The sequence below is a fragment of the Branchiostoma lanceolatum genome, chromosome 19, assembly GCF_035083965.1.
Source record: "Branchiostoma lanceolatum isolate klBraLanc5 chromosome 19, klBraLanc5.hap2, whole genome shotgun sequence".
In the NCBI taxonomy this organism is placed as follows: Eukaryota; Metazoa; Chordata; class Leptocardii; order Amphioxiformes; family Branchiostomatidae; genus Branchiostoma; species Branchiostoma lanceolatum.
This window is the reverse complement of record NC_089740.1, coordinates 3,543,239-3,564,957: the sequence shown is the minus strand read 5'-3', so window position 1 is coordinate 3,564,957 and position 21,719 is coordinate 3,543,239. Positions and strand designations below refer to the sequence as shown.

General features: G+C 39.3%; 1 protein-coding gene across 1 annotated transcript; it reads left to right on the top strand.

The window, feature by feature from the left end:
* The first annotated feature begins 11,751 nt into the window (after window positions 1-11,751).
* Window positions 11,752-21,459, top strand: LOC136425998 (ras-related protein Rab-8B-like). Its single transcript, XM_066414916.1, has 7 exons — window positions 11,752-11,905; window positions 14,771-14,831; window positions 16,520-16,580; window positions 17,104-17,181; window positions 18,321-18,407; window positions 18,661-18,726; window positions 19,701-21,459. Exons 1-7 carry the CDS (start codon window positions 11,770-11,772, stop codon window positions 19,839-19,841), a joined length of 630 nt encoding a protein of 209 aa, XP_066271013.1. The 5' UTR covers window positions 11,752-11,769; the 3' UTR covers window positions 19,842-21,459.
* Window positions 21,460-21,719: the final 260 nt, after the last annotated feature.

Sequence of the window (21,719 nt, the reverse complement as noted above, 5' to 3'; positions counted from 1 at the left end):
ACCACCCATATGCACAAAAAGCGGTGGGAAAGGTTGTATTTATTACTAGTATATATCAGTTCAGTTCAGTTCAGGTCGTCCTCATACGAGGTGCCATTCACAATGTCTAACCATGCATTTCTATCAAGCATGGCGGCTAGCAGGTTGTAGTCCTTTAACCCAACCTCCTCCTCCAAGACTTTCTTAAGTGTCAGGTTCGGTCGTCCCCTTTTTCTCTTTGCATCAGGTTCCCAGAGGAGAACTTTGGCAGCCATCTCCTCATGACGTGCTCATTAAATAGTATATATACAGTGTGTTTAATCATTACCAAGCAGACTTTACAACTATTCCCTTCTGACCCATTCAAAAAACCTCTCATTTACGAGATTAACGATTGAACATGTAGTGTTTTGATACGTTTAAGTTTTACTCCTTATATTCTCTTTCTTCTTTCAGTTCGTGTAAAACAACTTAAAGTATAACTTAGGAATCATGCAATATTGATATGTTTTATGACGTTATCAAAACAGGCTTGTGTAAGGTTACGACCTAATTCCAAATGCATTAAGTACAATTGTCGGTTTGCACATGCATATGCTTGTTCTGTATGCTAGCCCTGACTTTTGTCGGGTCGACGACAATTGCGTACGTTGTAGGAGGGCCTGCATACGTTGAACCCCGAGCGGTTGTTGTAAAGCGAAGTAAATTAAAATGAGCAATATCAAACCAGTACCCTTTGCTTCAAAGGTGTAGGGGTACTTCAGTAGTGGGGGCATATTCTTTTCTCTTGAAATCCAGCAGACCAAGGTTTAAATCAGTTAATTATAGGCGAGCTGGCCGTTCTGTTTTGACATGCTGGGCCAGGCAACACTAAGAAGAGAATAGTCGGTAGCTGTTAGATGAATTTGAGTCTCCACATTTAAAGAAAGGCGTTACATTAGGACGCTGTGAATCTCTCCCCTTTGTGAAAATAATGTGACAATGTAACAACAATCATTACTGACACAACAAAAGTACGGCGACTTTTGACAGGGTATTCCTGTGAATAACAATTTTACTTGCACTTATTATTATGTTTCGCCCATATGTATGGGCTAAACATACTGTTATCTCCATGAAAAATCGAGATATGGTTTTGGGTGTGTCTGTCTGTTTGTCTGTCTGTTTGTGTTTCCGGACTACTCTAGTCAGTATAACTCAAGAACCTCTCGACGGATTATGATGATATTTCGTATGTGGGCGGGTGTTGTCAAGCCAGACATCAAGGTCAATTTGGGCCCCCTGGTAGGTGACCTTGGTACTGCAGCAGAACTTCGGTTTTTGTATCATTTTACCTGGACGTGCTATGGTCTTGCTTTTTGGTGGCAGATGTAATAAAGAAGTGGTGTCGATTTGGGCTCCCTAGCAGCTTGCTCTGGAACTGCAGGCGCGTTATTGTGAAAATCTTCTAAGGAGGATAAATGAACAAAGGAAAGAAGGTTTTCCATGACATTTAGTATGAAGCTAGTTTAGATTGAGATGTACATTATGAAGTGCAAATTATCCTCATTGTCTCCTTCTCCTTCTGGCAAATCTTTAAATCGATTCATCTCTGTCATGTTTGGACCAAGTGACCTGAAATTTGGCACAAAGGCAGAGTCGGCAAATACCCAATGATGTTTTATTTTTATTTCTTCGATGTAGACCTTTAAAGTGGTTTTATTGAGTTTGTTTTGCCATTCATAGACCAAAAATGTATATCTTGGCCTCCTGCGCCCTGGTATTCCAGCCGAATGACCTGAAATTTGGTGCATATGTGCCTTGGATAACTATTCACATTTTTGGCATACACCTCTTCAAAACGATTAATTTTTGGTTTTCTGGGCAATATTTTGCCATTTCCGTCACTTCCAATGTCATATACAGTGTTAGAAGTGACAGCAAAGGGGAGCACTCACAGCCTTAGATAATCTTTCGAATTACACCTAATATTCCTGTCAACCCTAACCACAACACAAACAAAAAAAATCAACATTTCAAAGCAAAATTCGGGTTTTCCTAATTTTCTGCATACATTATGATAATGAGCATGAATTATTGACACTGCAGCTTGTCAAAAAATTTGTCATAGCTAATTGAAACAGTATGTGTATATTAATTACAAAAAAGGACTAGAATGAAATATATTTATGAGCAATACAGAATGAGGTCCAGATTCGTCGCAAAAATGTATTGGTAGGTTGAGGGCTATGAGCCAGAAACAGGCGTGTGTCTAAATTGCATTTACCACAAAAAAAGTATCTTGCTTCATTGCAGATCTAGAGAGCTGTATTTATCAATTTTTGGCTGTTAAGATTTTAGGCTAAAGCATCTTCATGTTCATGGATCAAAGGCGTCGCCTAGCAATTCGTAATCGAACTGCAACTATGTACGGTCAAAGATGCCTCAATCTCATTGGTCAAAAAAGATTAAATACTAGTAACTCATTTTGGACTGGAACCTCAGATGATACGACATTCGACGTGTAGGTTTATCGATGTGCATCAATTAGTCCCACACGGGGGTCTATTGGCCTTTCATATGCTATACATACATTTCTACAAGGCTAAACGTACACAACAAGGTGCTTTCTACACCACCACGCCTCACTGCGAACTATTGCAGTTCTAGTTAACACCGCTAGGTGGCGCTCATGATACATGGAGGTACTATTGCGAATATCCTTAAATGACAAGGGCATGTTAGTCCTTTAAGTTTCTCACTTCTAAAGAAGAGGGTTAGACTCCCATAACTAAAATACAATTCTAATCAGGCCAGTTGTCCAGAAAAAAGCAGGCAAAGTGTTCTAAATGTTAAAAACTTTAAGCTCACACATACCCAAACATACGCAAGCATGCACACACTTTAATCAAAACACATGTATGACACACAATCACACCTGTCTTGTGATAGAGCACAATCTACACACAAACAAGCCTTTCCTTGACGCTGAACACCACCGCTGTTGAATATATAGATTTTCCCTTTTTGTGCTATTGAAATTGACAAACTCAAGCTTGTTTTAAATTTCTGAGACTGGCACTTGTTTAAGTTTGATGAAATGCATGGCCAAGGGGAAGTATGAACATCTATACTTAGTCTATCGCTCTCTTTGAGAAAATGTAGGATGTCGGTCTATCTTAGGTAAAGCGTACGTATATCTTAAAGCGTTAAAGGTGCATGCAATGCTTTCAAATAGAACAAAAAAAATGAAGTTCTAAAAATATATTGCAAGGCCACGCTTTTGAATCATGAAACAAAGTTTCTATAGGGCTAGTCAGTTGCAGTACTAGCAATGGCTGCTAGGTGACGCTTTTGATCCATAGAAACATGTGTTCGATGGCGGTACATCATTGGTGCAGCATTAACGACTGCTAGCCGTCGCCTTTGATTCAATATTGTAAGGTCTGTCTCGTACTTGGCCTGCGCATGCTCAGCGAAGGAAAATAGTCCGTGTACAATATATTATCCAACCCTTAGACTAGATTATTCAGTCAACACTGTCTGAAAAGCTTCGGAACTGACCATGCATTTGATGATGACGTCAAAAATTGTCTCCCTTATTGAAAGTGTCTGAAGGGCGTCGTGGGAGAATTACACTTAGGCTACACCAAGTAATTTTATGAATGACGTCCTTTTGATAGTAGGTGAAGTAGCGGCGGTGGGAACGGAGGGCAAGTACGAAAATGGTTTACCTTGCGTTTTCCTTCAGGTATGCTGTACTCACCCTTATTAAAGGTACACACACCTCAAATATGGCATCCATAGCATGTACCATAAGGAAAATATAACTTGCTGCAATACCAGTATTAGAGCTACCATCCTACATCTACTTGGTTTTTGGCAGAATAAAAGAGGAAGACCACCACAAAGCAAAACATATAGGGACGGAAATATAACAAGTGACCAAGTTAATCTATGATATATTGGCAGAATAACAGTAACTAGCTTGAGGGAGGGGGGGAGGGAGAAAGCATCAATTTCCCTCAAAATGTTTAATAGCAACTATACACACCTGGTTTCAAACTGTTTATTAGATTGCAGTTAACAAAACTGAGGAATGCAAAGTGTACAGAGGAAAATACTTTTGATCCCAACGCTGACTGATGTTCTCTCAAAATATAAAAACTAAGTGTGAACAAGACTTTCTTCAATACCAGGATTGGAGCTTGAACCCTACATTTACTTGGGCTTTGGCAGAAGAACACGCCAACAATTAACAAAACAATTATATTTCCTCCGTGTATTGGGAGGGAAATATGACACAGTTAATCTATCATATTGACAAAATAACAAACTAGTTTGAAGGTGGGAAGGGAGAAAGTATCAATTTCCCTCAAAATGTGAAAAAGTAACTACACACCTGGTTTCAAACTGTTTATTTTATTGCAGTTTACAAAACAGAGGAAAGCAAAGTGTACTGAGGAAAATACTTTTGATCACAAAGCTCTGAAGTATTTTTGTTGGACAAGGTGGCCAGTCTTGTACTACTAGATACACACCACAGCTGATTGTGAACAAAAGACCTTATCACAAAGAATGTAAACAAGAAGCCACATTAAAGCATAATAGAACAAATGCTACAAATTTAGATGCCATCAAAGCACAGTACATAATTTGACTACCAGTGCTGACAGTGCACGTGACATAGACACAAAGCACATTCTTATCTTCTAAACAAAACAGTTTTTGTAAACGTTCAGGAAGTCTGACAGTGGCTCATTACTCTCCAAGCAAAGGTCGGCTCCGGCTGTATTTTTTACATTTCAGGCATTTTTGTTGGACTTTCTTTTTTGTCCGGTTTTATTCATGTCGCCAAGCCGAACCTATGCTTGTAGAGTAATGGCTCATGAGTCTAAGCTAAACATGCTATTAGCGTAGAAAAAAATTGTAAAATTCTCAGCTAAGCATTTTTGAGCTAGCTATTTCACAATTCTTCTTCTAAGCTAAAATGTTTTAAAATGCTAAGCTAAAAAAGCTAACTAAATATGGAAAATATACCAAGTTCAAAAGCTAACTATGCTAAAAATGCTAACTAATTAAGTTAAAATCCTCATTATTACTAAGCTAAATATGCTAACTAACCTAAAAAAAAGTATGTAGTAAATGCTGATAATGGAAAAGCATGGTACAGAGGAAACTTGGAACCTTTTTGGACTGTATTTTAAAGTTATTTTGCAGCTAAAGGCTAAGGCATCTGACAGATAGTTAATGTGTTTGTGTTAGTATGTTGAGGTTGTGTGCATGTGTGTGCATTAGTATGTGAGTGTTAGTTTGTGTTTGTATGTAGTGTGTGTTCCAACGTCAGCCTAAGCCATTAAATAAGTAGCCAAAATTTCAATAGGACTTGAAATAGATGGCTACAAACTACCTCGTACCATAAATAGGCATTATCAACATCTACACAATTTAAAAAAAAAATGCAAAGACAAGAAAAGAATTAAATTTAACCCTACCTAACAAATATTAAGCTTAACTAGATATATCTAATGCTAGGTCACATTTCCAAGCCGGGGCCCGACCAGGCTGTTTGAGAAAAGAAAGAATGAAAAATGCATATCAAGAATATTATATATAATTTATGGTAAGGAGTACTTTTTTTACGTTTTGTGTGTTTTGCATCATTTTTCATTCCCCAAGCTTTGGAAATGTGTCCTTAAGCATAACATGAACACAACATGTATACATGATTGCAGTAAAAGTGTACACTTTGCATTCCATAAAAGCTCATTGACAAGAACTTCATCTACAGACTGCTGGGGGCGTGACAGGAAGTTTTTGATTTGTGATTGTCATTTCAGTTCTAGGTTCAACCAAGAGTAGGTTTGAGGGTATACCTGAAGCATTATCAGCAGAGAGAATCATGATCTCTTGATGGATGGCAAGGTGTTGAGCACATTTTGATGACACCCTGAGTGACATTGCTGGCGGGGGTTAAGACATTTCAAAAGCAGTAGCGACTTCTCCATACAGGGCTCTAGCCAGTCTCTGTAGTACACAGACCTGATGCAATTGGCAGATTCAGTTTCTGTAACTATGCCGATAGCCGGGATTGCTCTCGGAGTAACTGCAAAATTCGGTGTTTCAGTGAACAGAGATTTTCCGGGTTCTGTTAGCTCACAACTACTCAGGCTCTCCAACAACCTGCCTTCCTTTCCGGCCCTGTGCCAATATCTTGGTTCGGGACTCCAAGATATGACACAAGGCAAATTATGTCGTGGTCTAGGTTCCCGACGACGCACTGACCACCACATAAACAGAAAAGACAACAGATGGTAGAAGAGTCCAAACAGTTATAAGCTAACAGAAACAGGAAAATCCCTATTCTCTGAAACCACAAACTTTACAATCACTCCGCTAACAATCTCAGCCATCGATACAGCCACAGAAACTGAAACAACCAATCGCACCGGGCCTGTACACAACAGAAACCGACTGAAGCCCTGCATGAAAAAGTAGCCACAACTCACAAAATGCCCCAACCCCCTCCCAACAACATAGCTTAGGATGTCAACAAAACACACGTCAAGCACCCTACCATCAACCAAGAGATCATGACTAGCCCTGCCGACAACCCCTCAGGTACACAGAGGGAATCGTACGTTAAGTGAAAGCTACAAATGCAACATCACAAATCATTAACTTCCCATCACGCCAATGATGAGTCAATCCCAGCCCAGTTCTGCGGAAACATTGTACACTTCAAACTGCTTCCCTTGATAACAATGCAAACACTTAAAGGTCCTCTGGTACACACGAGCACCGGTCTTTCTAGTTGTCACCGTGCAGATGGCGTATTTGACGTTGGACGACAACCTCTAAGCAGAATAAGTCCTAAGAGATGTCTGCTTCCAAGCTTCTTGAGCTACAAGAAAGTCAAACACACGAAGGAATTAGGACAAAATTGAGCCAAACATCTTCTCACCTTGTTCTAATTCAAACGCTATATATGGCACTAGGCTATGAGTGGAAATGGTGACCAAAGTAATATGCAGGAGTATTAGTAGAAAGATATCTAAACTCAGGTCAAACTGTTGGCAATCAGGATTTGACCGGTCAAAATTGATAAAACTGGCATGGGTAAACTCAGTTCAAATACAGTGCCACTGGCCTGAACAAAAAGTTATGTCGCGGTCAAGTTGGAGTAAGTTGTACCGACCTTATTGGTTGTACAAATTCTACTCACAATCAACAGTCTCCTCGCTTTCTTTTGTCTTCAATCCGTTCAACTTCTACAGCAGGGCCAGGGTGTACACACAGACATCTGCTGCAACAAACACAAAAGGCTTAGTTGGGAATGTGACGTACAATAAGCTAATTCATGGTTGGTACTACGCATGTGCAGTGTCAAAGGTGAAGGCCCCCGAGACGTAAACAGAACTGTCTGGGCATAAGTGTTATGAAAATCAAGACAATGTCGAGACGAGCACCGTTTACAAGCCAGGGGCCTTTACCTTTGACACTGCACATGCATACTCGCAACCGTGAACTAGCTTATTAGAACTGGACATCTCTCATCATATAGACCAAATTTGTGCATGACCAAAAGTTCAAATACAAGATAAACAGATTTTTTAATCAACACAACAAAAGTACAGCGACTTTTGTAAGGTCTTCTACATGATAGTGCATACAAACAGTCAAGTGGATGCAAATTAATCAACCTACTAGTATACATAAATGTGTGTGAATGAATATGAAAAAAAATCAACATGTTGAGTCCAACATATAACTTACACAATTGGTTTTAAAATCTAGACATTCTTTGATATATTGACCCACAGTAAATATCTCCTATGGAAAAATGTATACAGTGGACCAGTGCCAAAGCACAAACCATATGTATGCCCAATTACAGAATCATTTTCATTATGAATCATATCACCATCAACTAATACTTAAAGCAGAGCCTGCTGTCAAATAATTCAGCACAGGTAATGCTCACATTGTCAAATGTGGTACCAGCCGATGCCCTGGATGTTGTCGCAAGGAACCTTCAGTGTTGCTGTCCAGGTTCGTCCACGGTCCAGACATTTATAGTGCCTCCAAACCATTGCTGCAACAGACACAAAAGACAATAGCGTGTGAGAATGTGACATACAGTTATAATACTGGACACTTCTGATAAAAATATAAAACTGCATGTAATAATCAATCAACCAACCAACAAATAAGTTCCAAGCAATGTACTAGTAGACTGCGACAAGCATTTTCTGCTAAGCATAATGCTCAGAGACAAATGGATAATAATTTCCTAAGAAAAAAGACAATTGAACAAAGACGGTTGAACAAAGACGGTTGAACAGACATCTTTACAGTTGAACATTTGAATTGTGCTGGCAAGCACAGAACCTTTCTTCATATTTCTTTTAGTCAGTGCATCCTACCAACACAGCTTCATTGAAACGCTAACTAACACAGCTTAGACGCCTTAAACAAGAGCCTGCGGTCTCAAGAATATACTGTAATAGTAAAGAAGTTTAAACTTACTGTCGGATGTCATGGCCGCGCCAGAAGACCCGCCATAAAGGCAATCTACAACTTGTAGATGTGGGACTGACCCCGTTCATCCATGGCCGAGTAGCCGCGGCTGGAAGGACCGCGCGCCATGGACGAACAGTTACGGAGAGGCGTGGGGCAAGTCCCGAGGCGGACTGCTATCATCGCCCGGTGGGCAGCCCCGGACGGTCTCGAGAGGAAGAGACGTGCAGCCATTTCCAAGCTTGAGCTGGCCGCGAATGAAGCTCTACAGTTGGGAGACATGCATTTGAAAAGTACCCAAGCCTGTGATTGGTCTGGCAAGTTAGCTTATGATTGGTTGGAAAAATGCAATTTTTGTATGTCCCTATTGGTTGCCTTTGGTGATGTTTTTCCCCGGATTGGTTACTTGTCTAATGAAATTAAATCTCACTTAGACAAGTTGGCTTGTGATTGGTTGGAAAAATGCACTTTTTGTATGTCCCTATTGGTTGTCTCTGGTGATGTCTTTACCCGGATTGGTTACCTGTCTAATGGAATTAAATGTCACTCAAATGAGTCTTTCGCCCGATAAGTCATCTGCGCTACAAGAGGGTCTGCATGGGGCCATTGGGGAGTAGTGATTACGAATTGCGTTAAATTCTCAGAGCTGATGACGAATTACGTTAAATCGTGAGGCTTCACAACCAACCGTAATACTTTTAATTCGATTTATCTAGCTCTGCGTCCAAACTACTGATTGACCATGAATCTGTTTATGACCACACTAAACGGTAGAACTAATGATGAGTAGCCGTGACGGCGGCAGGAAATTTCGTATGGGACGGGAGGGGAAAATATTGCTGACCGTATGACCACGTAGAGCACCGAAGGCATGCTCCTGCATGGGGAAAATGATTAAATCTTGACCCCCTAAAACGCTATTTCCTTGATTTTGAGTGCCAAATTTTCCTGGTAGACTAAGCTTAGTTTGGTGACATTTCTATAAGTGAAAAAGTGCGCAAGGGTTTCATGCGCCACGCCCTCCTGCCCGACATATATTTAGTCGGAGGCGCGGCGATTGTAGGGAGTCCAGGGGAATGCTTCTCAGGGGAAATTGTGAAATCCCGACCTGCTCAAACGTAAACACAACGCACACAAGGCATTAAGCTAGATTTTGTTTTCCCTCCCGACATATGTTAATTTTCACCGGAGGTGTAACAATCCGAGGTCGGTCCGATGGCATGCGCCCCGAGAAAATAATGAAATCTTTACCCTCTGAAACGCTATTTCATGCATTTTGAGGGATAAAGTTGGCTTGCAGACTAAGCTATGTTTTCTGGCATCCCTATGATTGAAAAATACACGATGTTTTCAGCTTGATATTTGGGGGTGACGCCCTCAGAACATATTTTCTGCCCCGCAAATGCGACAATTTTAGATTGGTCCAGGGGCATGTTTCACGGGAATTTTTTTACATCTTAACCCTCTGAAATGCTATTTCCTGCATTTTGAGGGGCAATTTTGCTCGGAGACTTTGCTGGAAAGCAGCCTACGCTTTACTAGTAATTCATAGATTACGTTTTACGTTGCACAAAGGTAACTGCCTACGCTGTACGTAGAATGAAAGTGACCAATTACACGTTATGGCTGATGCACCGATTACTACTCTCCAAGCAGAGGTTGGTGGGGAAGATCGTGACCGTTTTATCATATACAGCGAACGAAGAACGGGGCATATGATAAAATGGACACGATCTTTCCCACCAACCTCTGCTTGGAGAGTACCGATTTAATACGAATTACGTTGGTTTTGGGCGCGCGGCTGCATAAGGATTACGGAGACTAAATAACCTCTCTATGCAAATCCCTGAAAGTGTGCGAACTCAGAAGGCCTTTTTCCACAGAGCCACCCAACTGTGGAACTCCCTCCCATCCGACACACGGACTGCCCCCTCACTGTCTACTTTCAAAACTATGGCATGGAAGTCCCGGGGGACCCATTCTCTGTCTAAACTCCGCACTCCTAGTAAGAACTTACCATGCTCCAGTGTACACTCATTTTACAACTCAGAACTAGACTGCACTACCAGTTGGTAGCTAGATAGTGAATTTACTCCCTTTCTAGATTTAATAGTGTGTTATTTAAAGAATGTATATTACTTTTGAGATTTCATGCCGGTATGATGCTCCTTTTTAACCAATGTGACCATTTTATCCTATTATGTATATATTGTGCAGCCACTGCTAGTCGGGCAAACGAATAAATAGATAAATAAATGAATAAACGGCACGATCACGGCTTACGAAAAGGGCATGCAGGCCCTCCTGGCGCACAACCTGTGATTTGATAGCAATGGGCCAGCTGCATTTATAAACCTTAAAAGGACATGGAGAGACAAACACATAAGTTGTTGTTTTTTTCACAAAAATCCCAACAACATTATCATTAATGTAAAAAAAGACTAATAATGCAAATGAGGTCGACATCATTAGCATAACGCGCATTCAATTGTATTCACCTCTCCTAAGGCTACCTACACCTCCAATATAACATCCGTAGCATTTAGTGTAAGGGGAATGTGCATAAATTATGAAAATGAGGTTCTCATTAGCATAACACACATAAAGCTGACCATACCTCCAATATGACATCCGTAGCATTTACGAAAAGGGAAATATAAGTTTCTGTATAGATTATGTTAATAAGCTTCTTTTAAAGAACATGCCCATAGCAATTATGTGTGTTAATTAGATAATAACATTGATTTCATCAAGATAGAAAAATTACTCTTCTTATTTGTTACTTATTGCTACCAACTTAGTCTTGTTCAGTGTTAAATCATTTTCAACACATCTTAAGCACAATTCAAGTACTGTACATACAATCACACAAAATCTAGGTACCAGCAAAGTTGCTACTATTTATACAAGAAAGATTGAGTGCAATGTGACATACCAGAAACAAACAAGCAAAAAAAAACACGGCACCAACAAACCAAAAAAAAAAAAAAAAACATGGCGGCGCGGCCGGCGCCCATCGCTAGAATAGGTTTGCACATGCGCCAATGAAATATGTTATTTTAACGTCACAGTATGCTGAATTACGACAGAGCCCTCTTTTTCTACTTTCCAAGCAGAGGTTGGTGGGAAAGATTGTGACCGTTTTATCATGTGCCCCGTTTACCGTCACAATCTTCCCCACCAACTTTGGGTTTTTCTATTCTGTTCCCACGAAACGGTATTGGTTTCGTATCCGTGTTTCGTCATTACGAGTCATTCCGTCTTTTACATAATCCCAGTGTGAAAACAAAGATGGCGGCCGCCGGTCCAGCAGACGAACCTCCGATCTACAAAATCCTGGTTTTAGGCGACGTCGACGTCGGAAAAACCTGCTTTATACACAGATTCTGTGGAGGAGGATTCCTAGAAAGCTATATTTCAACCATTGGTGAGCTAAAAACCTTAATTTTCTTCCAAATGGACGAAAATTCCAACACTCATGTTTCAAGTGTTGACATAACGTTACAAAACTTATCAAATGCAAACTCGTTTGTTTATTTTATGTTATCTTTTCGGTATAAAACAGTTTGTTCTAGGGTCACAGAGGTCAAGAAATGATCACGAAAGTCTCAAGTTGTTGACCACAGGCTTGACAATGTTCTGTTCAAATGTTAAACGTAATAATTACTACAAAATTGCGTAAAACACCCAATAAAATTCGTCTGCAAGTAAGGTTTGCGTAACATTGTTTACCTTTATTTGTCAATTATTAAAGCCTAGAAGCTAGATCATATAGAATTATCTTAAAATCTTAAATTGAAGACAACTAGTTCCTTGCGAAACAAGATCCGAAAAATAATTATGTTATTACCTCAGGCAATTCACTATCACAGGTAAACAAAAATTCATTTCCCCAACTATAAATTGCAAATCTAGGTTTAAATTCAAAATAAACACTTTATAATCACATGTGTATCATGTGTATGCGCATTACTAATTAGGAAAATATGAATGTTATAAGCTTAAATGTAACGTTTCACAATGATAGGTATTTTGGAATGTTTTGATTTAATCTATGATTAATAAATGAAGTCCTTATACTAGTTATAGCAAACTGAAACAACCGAGATAACTAAGATGATACGGGACAGTACTGATTTCAGTTTTACTGACAGTCACATTACAGTACAAAATGTATCATGATTCAAGTATGTACCATGCCAGTTGTTGTTGTTGTTGTTGTCCTTGCTTAACGTCTATTATATCGCTGGACGTGGTCTCTTGGTGCTGAGTTTCGCTTGGTTCAGTTACGAGGCTAATGTCTCTCTAGGTGTTTAACTCTTGGTGGCTCGTGCTTGCGTGATTTCAGCATCGGCCATTTTGTTTTGCGTATCTTAGGCTTCATGCGCACAAATGCGTACCACGTCTAGTAAGAACAAATTTGAAAAGCTTTCGCAATACCTGCTTAACCCTAATCCGTAAAAGGTATACGTATAAATCCTCTAACGTACCAGGGGTGTCTGAACAAAGTTATAAGCACTGTCCCATTTTGGACACAACAGCCACAGTTGTTTATATGATAATTATGTTGAAATAACTTTCAACATTCAAACCTCTAGCTGTAAAAATTTTTGACCAAGGGCTTCTTCATGTAATTCAAGACCCAGTTATTCAGTAACTTGTTGGCTAATTCTGTCGCCATTGTTTGGATGTCTGGGCGGGAAAGGAGATTAAGTTGTATTTATACTAGAGCCAAACAGTGCTCAGGTAGCAAATTTACTCACTGAAGATAATTATAAATCCTTACTGGTACAGTAAATATCCCATTGCACAACTCTGCTAAATTTCAGGTCTGTTGGTTTTCATACCAGGACACCAGGGGCTAGAATATTTGTTTTTGGTCTTAAAATGGCCCCAAAAGCTCAATAAAATTGTTTCAAAGGTGTTTGTAAAAATAAGGAAGTCACGTTGGCCATCTCTGGAGGGAACAAAATTTATTGTGCTTTTTTTTCAAAATCAGGTGAAAAGTAATGAGCCCATTGATGACATACAAAAAAAATACTTGCTGTGGCCAAAGGTAGAAACAGCGATAGCAAACATGAACACTTTTGATTTTTTTTAAAATACATTTTTGGTAGCTGGCTTCTAAACGCATTGTTAGACTTAAGGTAAAATGCATCGCAATTTCTCCAGCCTTAGAAGTAAGTCTTGAAAAACATTCTCTTTTCAGCCTTGTCACAAAATTTTAGAGTAGGAGGCTTATATCCAAAAGTAACAGGCGGGCCCTGTAGTGGCCCTATGCGAGCAAAGAAGTCGCTCGCGGGGGTGGGTACGGTCTCCCCCTCCCGTAGGGGGGTCTGGGGGGCCTCCCCCTAAAAAAATTGTAAATTGAGACCCCCTAAATATGGTTTTTGGTATATTCTGGGTAACATTTATGTGCATTTTAAAACTTAACTTTTGTAACTAAAATTTAGTTGTGCTTTTTATTAAAATTCTACACAAAAGTAGCCGGCACAAAATTGAAAGTAGGCGGTGAAAATAGCCGCCTGCCGCCTTGTTTTGACAAGGCTGCTTTTAATGATTAATACAATTCTTTGTTCCCAACAACCTCTGCTTGGAGAGCCCCCCTCCCATCTTGAATCCTCAATGCATACCTTCTAGTCAGTGAATTTTGTACACATTTTTATCAAAATTTGTATTTGTTTTGAACAAAGATCTCAATGAATTGCAATTATTGATAGGTAAGAAAACCAATATGCGGACAGCCATTGCATGTCTTTGAACCCTAACATGGTAACGACCCACTGTGAAAGGTATTCTACTGTTTGACAACGCTGATAAGAATGTGTGTTTTGTTGACCAACAAAGCATAATACTAAACTGTGTAACAGTTTTTCAAGAAGAGCTTTACAAGACCTAGCACCCCATACCCTTCTAAATTCTATTCATATTCATCAGTAATGCCAATATTTCTGCCATGATCATCTGTTAAAATGGATAAACCCTTAATTTCAACATACATGAAGTAGGTCAACATAACACAACAGCTGTGAAAGTTCCACTTTCATATTTGATGTAATGCACCGCCTGAAAAATCTACTTGACACTCATTCTAATCTCCAAGCAGATGTGTGGTGCAGCTTTAAATGTGTTTTTGAGTCATTTTATGTTTCTTCCTCCTTTCTTCTTTCACAGAGCCAAAGCCAACATCTGCCTGGAAATAATTTACCCTTTCAACATCCATCTAATATATATTTAGGCAATTGACATCAATGCCATAGAGTTGTAATGGTCTTTTTTTTTCAAATTTCAGGCATAGATTTCAAAGAGAAAATGGTCAAATTGGACGGTGAGCCATGCAAGTTGCAGATATGGTGAGTTTTATTTAAGACTTTAATTTAGAATTCTAAATCATGTCCTTTGAATATGGATGTGTTTATTTTATTTGATTTATTTCTATGCCTTCATATGTATTAAGTCCTAAACGTCTCAATGTGCTTTGTGAATATTCTCCAAGCAGAGGTTTTGGTCGAGTAGGGTAGGAGTGTAAGGGATTTTTTACGCCCCTCTCCCTTCACGTCTGCGAGATAATGTGACGCTAGGGACGCTAGGGCAGCAATTTCTATTGCAACCTTTAAAAGACTCAGTAACTGACCCTTATGAACGATTATCGACTTATCGATTAATGACTTGATGAATTATTATTTGATATTTTTATGTATTCACTATTTATCTATTCTTTGTATTATTGATATAATTTCGATTCACCTTGTTTGTACAAACTTTTAGTTATTTATTGTTATGTTGACCCCTTGACATCCCCTCATCTCGACCTCTATGAAAAGCGGCCCTGAAGGCCGATTAGAGCATATTTCGAGAGTAAATAAAGGCACAAACAAACAAACGCATAAGGGCGGGACTATCGTTTCAGAATCAGTGTCGCTGCCCCTCCCTGCGTACCACCAATTTATCGTTAGGCAAAGAGTTTTACTGCCCGGGGATTAACGCGGATCCGGCAACTTGGGACAGTGTGCAGCCAGCTGGACGGGCACCCCGCGGTCTCCCCTACAATCACTCTGAATGGCTCCCGCCAGATTGAAAGCATCGTAACGTAGTAAACTTTTTACACATGATAATAAGTGTTTTTAAAGAAATTACATAATTATATAAATGAGATGTATAATTACATTAAAAAATAAACTGTACTGTATACATTTTGTACATGCCAATCTGAGGCTGAACCAGATATACTGACATGGGAAAAATGTACGTGGATTGCAATTACGGCTACATGCGGTCAGCGGAAAATGGCCATCTGCGTGGCCGTCAGCTATTAGGCCCAGCAGCAGTGATTTTGACAAAGATTGTGGTTGTTTTTGTGGTTCTAAAGACACCACAATGGCATACAAGGAAATAATCAAAAGAATGCGTGTACGGTAGACAACTTCCTGGCTTGAACTTTGTATCATAGTAAATATATATACAGTTGCACGATCAGTAGCCGGATATTTCGAAGCCTTACAGAAAGACTTTGTCATTTTTTCAGCGTTTTTCTTTAAACTAGCAAAATAAAGTAGTTATCGACTTACACTGAACAATTTAGAGTAGTTCTATACCAGCATTTCCTTTTCCCAAACGTATACAGTGGGTCACTGCGTTCCTGGACCGGCAGACCGGAAACACCCGTAGTGCGAGGGCAAAAACACTACACTCCCTTGGCAGACTTAGCACCTACTTACAAAATGAACTTAATGTGTCAAAATAATTAAATTTAAAAGGCTTGATGCGTTCAGTTATCTCGCAGAGGTGAAGGGAGGTAGACGTAGAAAATCCCGGACACTCCTACCCTACGCGACCGAAGCCTCAGCTTGGAGAATAAATGTGAACGTTTTTATTGAATTTTGTATATATTGTTCAGTTACCAGGGCTAATATATATAACCCTTTGTAATAACTTTTAGCTAGTAGGGTTGCCCTGGTGGGATAAGCCCTGGCTTCTGTACATTTTTGTACTCTTTTGCTTTAATTTACATATTTACGTAATTACCGTAACTGTATTTCAGGGATACAGCAGGACAGGAAAGGTATCGCACTCTAACAACAGCGTACTACAGGGGTGCTACAGTAAGTCTGTTGTATTTGATTATGATTGTGAACTAAAATCATGCGTGCATGGAAATCATATGTTTAATTTGAGATTGATGTTTTCATCCTTGAATGATGCAGGTATTTTTGTCTTTTCTCTGTATAATTACTGTGAAGGTACATGAAATGTAGTCCTTTTTGAGGCTGTAGGGGCAGTGGGTTGTTATCCACTTTGTCTAAGGCACTGTATTGGAAGGCAGAGCCCAACCCTCTTCTTCCACTGCCTTTTACCTCCCCAACTGAAGTCAGGTACCCATTTTTACACCCGGGTGAAGTTAGGAAATTAATTAGGGCCTTTCCTAAGGGCATAAAATCGGTGTAATGTCAGAGGATTTGAACCCAGGAGGTCTGGGTTCGGGGCCAAACAGCCTAACCATTACGCCATTACACGATGCCACTTTTATTGTCCCATCTCTCTGTGTCAAATTTTTAGTTTGTGTTTTCTGTATCTGTATTGATATAGCCAGTATGAATTATTAATCGTTTCTTGTTCACACTACAGGGTATCCTACTGATGTACGACATAACAGGGGAAAATTCTTTCATCGACTTGGCAAAATGGTTAAGAAATATTGAACAGGTAAGTAAGAATATCTCAATCTGTGACATCACACTGTTATGAGGCTCTGCAAGGGGGGGGTCTGTACAGCACTTAACACTGAATTGAGAAGAATCAGATTTGTATTACGCTAAAATCAAGGAAGGCAACTACGCAAAATTTGGTCGCCTTGCTACGAATTACGTGTATATGATGGCTTTATCTTTTAAGTCTACTATCAAAATAGGCTGCCTACGCCCCATGGAAATCAGCACGCAGACCCTCTGTCAAGAGATTGTAAGTTTAAGCCAGACTACTAAAAATGTTGCTTTCACACGAGGGATTATATGTGAAAACACAGTAGATCCCATGCAGTCAGCATACTACAGACTACTTTGTTCTAAATTGTACTTTGACCTACTAGTGATCTCTACAAAAGACCATCAGGCCATTGTGGACACTTTTTGGTGGTCTTGTAGATTATTTTTCTTTTTATAGATTGACCCAAGAACTTTGTCTATAAAAAAAAAAAGGCCACCAATCTACCTTGACCATTCTTTTACCTTGACCTTTTCTTTAAGACCCAAGCATGATCACTTTTGACTGAAGTTTGACTACGACTGTCATGACCCTAGCTCTTTATTGTAAGTCTTTTAACCTTCTCCCTGCTGCCTAACTCTGTAAGCAATAGGGAATTGGGTGCCAAACAGCTAACTTAGTGTGCTTCGAAAATAAAGAATGGTGATGCAATATCCAAATCTACCATGTGTATTGGCAGGTCCCTCCAAAAAAATTAGGAAAATCTTGCATAGCACACCATGTTCAAACTAAACAGTACTAGCTGCACACCTGGATAGATTTATATAATCCACTCACACGGGAAGGACCCTAGTCTTTTCTATCAGTGCGATGCGTTCTTTTACTTGCTCAAGGTGTGGCTGTCCTCAAACACAGAACCTCCATTTAACGTCCTATCCGAGGGACGTTCCTAACTGAAGCTAGGCACACATTTTCACCTATATAGTAAGTGAAATGAGGAATGTCATGCAAAAGGGCACAACATCACCAGGACAAATGAGGGGACCGTGGATTTGAACCCAGGACCTCTGAGCCAAATACCCTGCCACTGCGCCACCCCAACGCTAAATTTCTGGTTGACATGGATGCATTTTTTCCCTCAGAATGCGTCCACAGATGTACAGTTATTACTGGTAGGGAACAAGTGTGACATGGACAACAGAGTGGTGGAGCTGACAAGAGCGCAAATGGTAGGAAATATATTTTTTGGCATTGCCTCAGGGGGAAGGCCTATTCTCATAATGTTAGGTAAATGAGGACCTTGAAGTAAGGGAAATGGCTATTTTGAGCTCTATACAAAGTTTCTATCCAGTTAGATAAGCAAATGTTGATGGAAACATGTCTTGTTCGTATCATAATGTTACATTGTTAGAAAGGTAATTCTGATTGCCATTGTTCATTTGCTGTTTACCACATTTGTGTAACACTATTTATTTTGACCAGCTTGCAGATAGCTTTGATTTGGAGCTGATAGAAGCCAGTGGCAAGGACAACATCAATGTGGAGGAGGTAAAAAATAAAGATTCTACAGTAATATTTCAGTTAAAAGATTGGATAGGCTTTGCATTTGTACAAAGAAAGATTTATCAAACTTACAGTTCTAGCCATTTTTTTGCAAGTCCACCTTAGTTTTTAACTTATTTGATAGTTTTTGGAAGGAGTGTTATGTTAAGTTGAGTTTCTGGCCTAATTGCAAAGAAAATAAATGAATCTTCAGTCCTATGACTGGGGATGGTGCAGGATTGTAGAGGTTGGGGGAAGATCCTTCGGCACTAAGGCTGGGGAGGGTACAGGATAGTAGAGGGTGGGGGAAGGTACTTCAGCACTGAGACTGGGGATGGTACAGGAAACTACAGGGTGGAGGAAAGTCCTTCAGCACTAATGCTGGGGAAGGTGCAGGATACTGCAGGGTGGGGAAGGTCCTTCAGCATTAAGGCTGGGGATGGTACAGGATAGTACAGGGTGGGGGAGGTCCTTCAGCACTAAGGCTGGGGAGGGTACAGGATAGTACAGAGTAGGGGAGGTTCTTCAGTACTTAGGCTGGGGATGGTACAGGATAGTACAGGGTGGGGGAGGTCCTTCAGCACTAAGGCTGGGGAAGGTACAGGATAGTACAGAGTGGGGGAGGTTCTTCAGTACTTAGGCTGGGGATGGTACAGGATAGTACAGGGTGGGGAAGGTCCTTCAGCACTAAGGCTTGGGAGGGTACAGGATACTACAGGGTGGGGGAATGGTCCTTCAGTACTAATGCTGGGGAGGGTACAGGATAGTACAGGGTGGGGGAGGGTCCTTCAGTACTAAGGCTGGGGAGGGTACAGGATAGTATGGGATGGGGAAAGGTCCTCCAGTACTATTAAGGCTGGAAATAGCGTTGCATGCTTAAAAGCTGAACCAAATCTACACTCATAAAAACATTTAGTTCAGGTAGAAAAAAAAATTAAAAGTAGTAGATTTTTTGAGTTTTTGAATTCTCCTTTTTTCAGGCTTTTTTGGCCTTGGCGAAGAAAATGAAAGAATCTCGATCACGGAAACTGTCGCACCGACACAGCATTCGTGATGTCATCAAATGGGACAAGCTCGACCAATCAGACGAAGACTTGAAGAAGAGTAGCTGTAGTTGCTGACCTTTGACCCCAATTGCACATTTATGTCCAACATTTTCACCTAAAACTGCACTGGAAGATCCAACCATGTTGATTTTATCTTACAGTAATTATAAAGGAGACCAAAAATCCAGAAGGGGGTGTTATCCTTTAGTTCAATGGATATCAATAAATACATAAATACGTAATTAGCAAATTTTACGGAATTCTTGCAAGTTTTACGAAATACATACATGTACGATCCATACGATTGTTGGACCGGTGCTTGGCTTAAAGCGATTCCCAGTCTCACCTTGCTAGTTCATCTTAATTACACCGATATGTCGCCTAAGAAGCGAAGGTTGAGGCTTTTGGTGTTTAGCAGGATGGGATAAGCCCTTAAGTTTTTAGCTGTTTGAAGATATCATAGGGAGAAACGGATGTGTAGAGTCCGCCATCTTAAATATGCTTCTCTGATGTCACATGACCCAAGTACTGGTCCAACAAATTAGTAAGGATTGGATGTATTCCGAAAAACTTGAATTCCATCACATTTGTATGAATTCTGTAAAACTTGTATGATTCTTAGGAGTTGGTCTTTTGAAGTTCAAAAATATGTTTATTGTAAAACAGTACTCAATATGAATACCAAAATGTGCTTAAGGCACCCCCTGTATTTGCTTTTTACTTAGATTATCTTCTATAAACCACAATGTGTGACCTATGATGCTGTACTAATTATGATCTTAAGGAATGCACTTTGCTGTGGAGTATTATATTCACAATCAGGGAATGTCAGATTGAGTATTAAGACTATGGTTTTACTGTTTTCTATGCAGTGACGTTTGTTGCATATGAAGATAGAATTAGAAATTAATTTGAAAGTCTTTTACCTTAATTATTTAAAGAAATACACAAGGGAATAATTATTTTCAGTATTTTTACTTATTGCGTCCATATATATATATGGCATAACATTAAATCAAATGCTTTATTGACATATCAATGTTTACCAAATGTTTCTGTCCTCTGAATCTTGTGGACAAATCTACATGTATGTACTGGTTGCAGAAGATATCTGACATACATTAAAAAGTTATGTTATTTCATAATGTTAGATGTTTATGTAAAAGTGTGGATATTTTGTTATAACATGTTTTTAGAGGGAGGGTAGATTGTTTGCATTTGTCATGACATTGTATTGTTTTATTTATTCTTATTGTTTTCTGCACAATCTAGTGAATATGAACCATCATACAAAAGACTGTGCTATACATTATTTACTTACAAATTTTCATTTTGACCAAAACAATTTAAGACTTTTCAGTAAGTAGTATTTTCTAATAGTATTTCCTCTTTGTTGGCCCTTCTTGATGTAAATGTAGCATCATGTGAATATCAAAAGAACAGTTGTTTTATTTTTTTTCAACCTATGCAATATGTTTGAGCATTTAACTCAATAATGTTAAAGTGTTTACATATATGACTAAGCCTTGGCATGTATGACACATCTATGATATAAAGACCCAAAGAGCCTTTCAACCAAAGGTAAACATCTCCCGAAGACATTGTTTTACCTTAAATGTTATTGCTTCCAAGAAACATAATTATTCATAGTATATTTATTTTTTTTGTGCTTTGAATAAAGTTTGAGTGTGAACTTGATGGGTTGTTGTTTTCTTCCAACTTTTTATTATCATACTTGTCACCATAAACTATAAGCTGGTCCAAGAATTTTTAATTCTATAATTATAAATTTGTAAAATAAACAGTTATTTTTTCTTGTTCATGTCAGACTCCACCTAATGGAATAAGTATTCAAACATTTCTTCTTTCCTAGAACTATTTGTAGAGTGGAACTCACAGTATTAAACAAGTAACTAAACACACATTAAAGCTCAATAGTAAGAGCCATAAAAC

What these genes read in the sequence shown, in the direction of transcription:
- LOC136425998 (XM_066414916.1), top strand. Translation starts at nt 11,770, where the DNA reads ATGGCGGCCGCCGGTCCAGCAGACGAACCTCCGATCTACAAAATCCTG. An exon ending in AAGCTATATTTCAACCATTG is followed by an intron (nt 11,906 to 14,770) that starts GTGAGCTAAAAA and finishes TTCAAATTTCAG; the next exon opens with GCATAGATTTCAAAGAGAAA. An exon ending in ACAACATCAATGTGGAGGAG is followed by an intron (nt 18,727 to 19,700) that starts GTAAAAAATAAA and finishes TCCTTTTTTCAG; the next exon opens with GCTTTTTTGGCCTTGGCGAA.